We start from the raw sequence: 4,539 nt of genomic DNA, 5'->3' as shown, positions 1-4,539 counted from the left end.
TGCTTAAAAGTTGTACAAGGCCACTCGGAGAGCTAGAAACTGTGAAATGCATGGCCGTGCTTGGATGAATCATAGGCTATGATTATCTGTTTATTTGATCAGTTGAACTCTGAAACCGAGGAACACCTCTGGACATAATAAGGATGACAACTCTTACCTTATGTTCAAGAGCAAGCATCAAGCGACAAAGGAATTAGGAAATGCACACTTGTCCCTAAGGACAAGTGGGAGACTGAAGGAAATAATGCCCTTGGTCCAAGTATGCATTCAATGTTAAGTCTAATAAATGCGGTTCAGTATTAATTAACAAGTTAATAATTTAGTGAGATCAAGTGAGCTGAATGCCTAGCTAGAGGCCGCTTCAGTTCAAGTGGAATTAATGATATTAATCCACAGCTTACTCTTGACTGAACCCGTAGGGTCACACAAATATTACGTAAACGGATCAAGTATTTAATGGCATTAAATACTCCATCTATGGATATTCGGAATCGACGGATCTTGGTTTCAGTGGGAGCTGAGATCGTCAAAGGCAAGAATGAATACTCCGGAAACGATGATATTGCCGGAAACGGAAATATGGATCGTATCGGAAATATAAATATTATCCAAGTCGTAGATGTTGCCGGAAACGGAAACATGGTACGTATCGGAAAATATTATCGGAAATGGAAATATTGCGGGAATCGGAAATATTGCCGGAAACGGAAATATTGTCAGAAACGGAAATATTATCGGAATCGGAAAATAATTCCGGAAACGGAAATATTAAATATTTGTTCGAAACGGAAATTAATTCCGGAATCGGAAATATTAAATATTGTTCGTATCGGAAATAAATTCCGGAATCGAGAATTTAATCGAAAGCGTATCGTACGAAGTAGCATCGGACGAGGCTCGCTAGACGAAGGCCCAGCACGAAGCCAGGCCATCGCCCAGCAAGCCACACGCATCACCAACACACGCCAAAGCCTCGACCAGGCCCAGCGCAAGCCAGGCCCAGCCGAAGCCATGGGCGCGCGCGGACAGTAGCATGGGCCGAGCGCTGTGCGCTCAGCGTGGGCCGCAAGGCCTGCGCGGGTGTACGGTGCTCGTGCGATGCTCGTGTGCGAATCCTAAAGCTATCGGGATTCGATAAAAGATTAAATCCTAAACCTATTAGATAAAGTTTATTTAAATAAGAGTCCTAGCAGGATTCTAATTAAATAAATTAGTATCCTAATAGGATTCCAATTCCTTTTCCATACCTCTATAAATAAGGGCCTAGGGTCATTATTTATACATAATTTTTTCAAGTATTCAAAGCTAGGATTTTTAAGCAGAAAAATCAGCCATAACTCTTGCCCATTTAGCCGAAAATAAGTAGTACCTTAAGGGCGATTCTAGTTGGTCAATCTTAAGGCGGATCCGGACGTGCAGTGGACTATCTACGGAGGGACGACACTTGGAGTCCTAAAGACTTGTTCTTGTTCGGTTCGGGCGCAGCTAGGGAAGGCACGCAACAAAGAGTATGCATCTAAACTATGCTAAATGATTATGTGTAAATAATATGCTTTCCTGGCTTTATGGTTTTTTCCGCATGATTTATGAATTGTCATATGTATCATAACCTAACAGTATTTGGGGGAGCGAGTGTCCCTTTAGCACCATTCGGGGAACAGGTTTGTCCCCAAGGACCCACCGGAGTCCATGCTGGTGCCGGATGAAGATCTTGCCCGGCTCTATGTGAACGCTAGGGGCAATGCTGTTTGCCGCTCTTGGATGGATTTTGTACAGAGGAAGGGTAGCTATGACGACTTCCTGAGGAGGCTGGCTCCAACAGTACGCTTCGTACTGCCGGTGAGCTTTTAAACTTTGTATCTTGTATTCTTGTATTCTTGAATGATTGTATTCTTGTATGATTGGATGATTGTATGATTGCATGTAGGAGGAGGTGGATCCTGAGGACATTCCTCATGCTGATAGGATCCTCCGCTATGGGAACTCGGACGGGCAACAGGTGGAGGTGACCATTCCTGTAGCTTCTCCTCCGCATCGGAGATTGTATGATGTTGTACCTGAGCATTATGCCGCTGTAAGTACTGTTGCATTTTCTTGAAACTGATTGTAATCTTGTACTTGGAAATTGATCTTGAATTTTGTATGTAGGCGCCTTGGGCGAGAGTGCGTCGCTGGATGCTCTTGATTGATTCCTGGAAGAGGAATTGTGCCAAGCTGACCCGGAAGCTTTCTGGCCAGGACAGAGAGGTGCTTTACTTGATTTTGATATTTGTATTCCGGAAACCCGAACTTGGATGTTGATTCTTGAAATTTGTATTTGGTATAAGAGCGCCGTCGAGATCGCAGAGGATCCGTTAACAAGGAGCCCTAGGCGGAGACGTCCTTGAGGCAGGAGGGACCGAGCTTGGACCTAGGACAGAGGTCCGGTGCTGGAGCTCATTAGAGGCATTCGGATGCTGATCAGAGAGCTGCCTCTTTTGTACATGTTGATCCTACCAGGCATTCGTCTGGAGGTGCAAGCAGTTCGAGGCCCTTTGTTTCTCCTCCCGGTTACTACTTCGTAGGGAGTGGTCCTCAGCCTTGGGGTGCAGATTCATGGGCTTATTATGCGGAGATGGAGAGGATGCTTCAAGCTCAGATGTTTGCGCCGAATTTGTACATGGCGATGCCGCGACCTTATCAATATCCCTCTCCTCAGCAGGGAGTTCATCCCTCTCCTAGCACACTTCGTATCTCGGAGCAGGATCCTAGTACCCCTGGGACAGAGCTAGATATGGATCTGGAGCGCCTTAGGAGGCGAAACAGGGACAAGGCGCCTGTGGTTGACGTCACCGCTGATGATGACTCGGACTGACCCTGCATGGTAGCGAGTTCCAGCTTGCCTGGGTTGATTTTGTATAGGCTGGATTGTATTTGTATGAATTTGTATGGTTTGGAACTTGAATTTTGTATGGTTGTAAGGCTTTGAATTTGAATTGGTTTGGAAATTTTTTGAAGTTTTGGCTTTAGTATGTTTGAATGTTTGATCTTGTATGCGTTGTGTGTGCCTTGGAATTTGTAGCTATATGCATGCATGATAATTTTGCAAAAAATTTGAAAAAAGTTGCCCATTTTTTCGGGTGTATGTACCCACTATAAGCCCCCACTTTGACTAAGGTTTTTTGGTTAGGAAAAGCGCAAGTCAAAGTATATTCAACTTTTGCTATGCATATGCATACTCGATTTAGGACGCCGATCTAGGACTAGAATGCTTGAATTTTGAATAAATTGACCTGAAATCTGCCCGAAGCGTTGATCCGGACTGCTTGAATTTGTGCGGCTTGCGGCTTTGGAATCTTGAATAATGGAGGTTTGTACTTTGCTGTCCGAAACACTAAGGAGTGTGTACTCGGAGTCATAAAAGAGGATGGTGGCCTCGTCCTTCGCTGCAGGCCCCTGCGCCTAGCGCAGGACATGGCGCCTGGCGCCAGTGTGCTGTCGTGCAAGCCGACTCTTGTATAAATAGGGAGTATTTTGGATCATTTCTTGCATCAATCTTTCCCTGCTATTCCTTGTATACTGTTTCCTCATGAAAAAGAAGAAAGAAAATGGCTATGTCCTTTGAAAATGCCTTGAACTCGTGGCTTGGTTCGCTAGGCAAATTGGAGAAAAGGGAGCTTGATGGCATGCATCTTGGGGTGCTCGCCTCCTTCCGATTTGTAAAGCTTGATGTGCACTTCATTCTTGCTGCTTTGGAGGCTTGGGATCCGAATCATCATGTCTTCCGCTTTGGGAATAATGAGGTATGTCCCCTCCATGAAGAGTTTAGCGCCATATTGGGGTGGCCCATTATGCTGGAGCCATGCATGCCCAGTGTTGAAGAACACTTTTTCTTGGGCTTTGAGAGATATTTGGGCTTGAAGCGCCCACTTTTGAGTGCTGTTGTATATGGCAGAGGGGTGGATTTGTCCCTCCTTGTCACCTACTTTGCTGGGCTTGATGTTCCCAAAGTTTTCCGCTTGAGGGCCTTGAGCTTTTGTCTCTTTGCTTGCTTCTTCTTTTCGAAGCAGGGGTTTGGCAATGGGGATGCCTCCCTAATAGAAATTATAGAGCAGTTTGCTAATGGTCGGAACCCAATGCCGCTTGTGATTGGCGAAACATTGTTGGGACTTGACTTGCTGAAGTCAGACCCCTCTTCTTTGCCATCGGGAAGTCTGGTATTACTCCAAGTAAGGATCTGGAGTCTTCATGTATTTTGAATTTGTACTTGTATTTGAATTTTGAATGTTGAATTTGAAATGCATTTCTTGTATACTCCCCAAGGTTTGGCTTGTGGAGAGGCTCATGCTGGTGGCACCACCGGAGAACATGGAGAGCTATAATAGGAAAGGGTTCACTGTGCGGCCCATGACATATAGCCGGCTTTCGAGTGGCGAGGCGCACTCTCTGGGATTGAATCTTGTATAATGTGGGTAGTTCCTTGGTGGGGAATTGCTGCCATGAGACATGCCCCTGATTCTACTGCTTTGAGGGTGCCAAGCCTCACAAAGCTGGTCTTCT

At 45.4% G+C, this 4,539-nt stretch overlaps 1 protein-coding gene across 1 annotated transcript; it reads left to right on the top strand.

The window, feature by feature from the left end:
* The first annotated feature begins 430 nt into the window (after nucleotides 1–430).
* Nucleotides 431–3,042, top strand: LOC130459765 (uncharacterized). Its single transcript, XM_056827309.1, has 4 exons — nucleotides 431–1,839; nucleotides 1,928–2,074; nucleotides 2,149–2,247; nucleotides 2,328–3,042. The coding sequence occupies exons 1-4, from the start codon at nucleotides 1,690–1,692 to the stop codon at nucleotides 2,385–2,387; spliced, it is 456 nt and encodes a 151-aa protein (XP_056683287.1). The 5' UTR covers nucleotides 431–1,689; the 3' UTR covers nucleotides 2,388–3,042.
* Nucleotides 3,043–4,539: the final 1,497 nt, after the last annotated feature.

The sequence above is a fragment of the Spinacia oleracea genome, chromosome 4, assembly GCF_020520425.1.
Source record: "Spinacia oleracea cultivar Varoflay chromosome 4, BTI_SOV_V1, whole genome shotgun sequence".
In the NCBI taxonomy this organism is placed as follows: Eukaryota; Viridiplantae; Streptophyta; class Magnoliopsida; order Caryophyllales; family Amaranthaceae; genus Spinacia; species Spinacia oleracea.
Note: the sequence above shows the minus strand (reverse complement) of the source record. Positions and strands in the feature narration are given on the sequence as shown.

Bases quoted from the DNA above. Each gene is read 5' to 3' on its own strand.
- LOC130459765 (XM_056827309.1), top strand. From the start codon at position 1,690: ATGCTGGTGCCGGATGAAGATCTTGCCCGGCTCTATGTGAACGCTAGG. The intron at 2,075-2,148 runs GTAAGTACTGTT...TTTTGTATGTAG, and splicing joins TACCTGAGCATTATGCCGCT to GCGCCTTGGGCGAGAGTGCG. The intron at 2,248-2,327 runs GTGCTTTACTTG...ATTTGGTATAAG, and splicing joins TTTCTGGCCAGGACAGAGAG to AGCGCCGTCGAGATCGCAGA.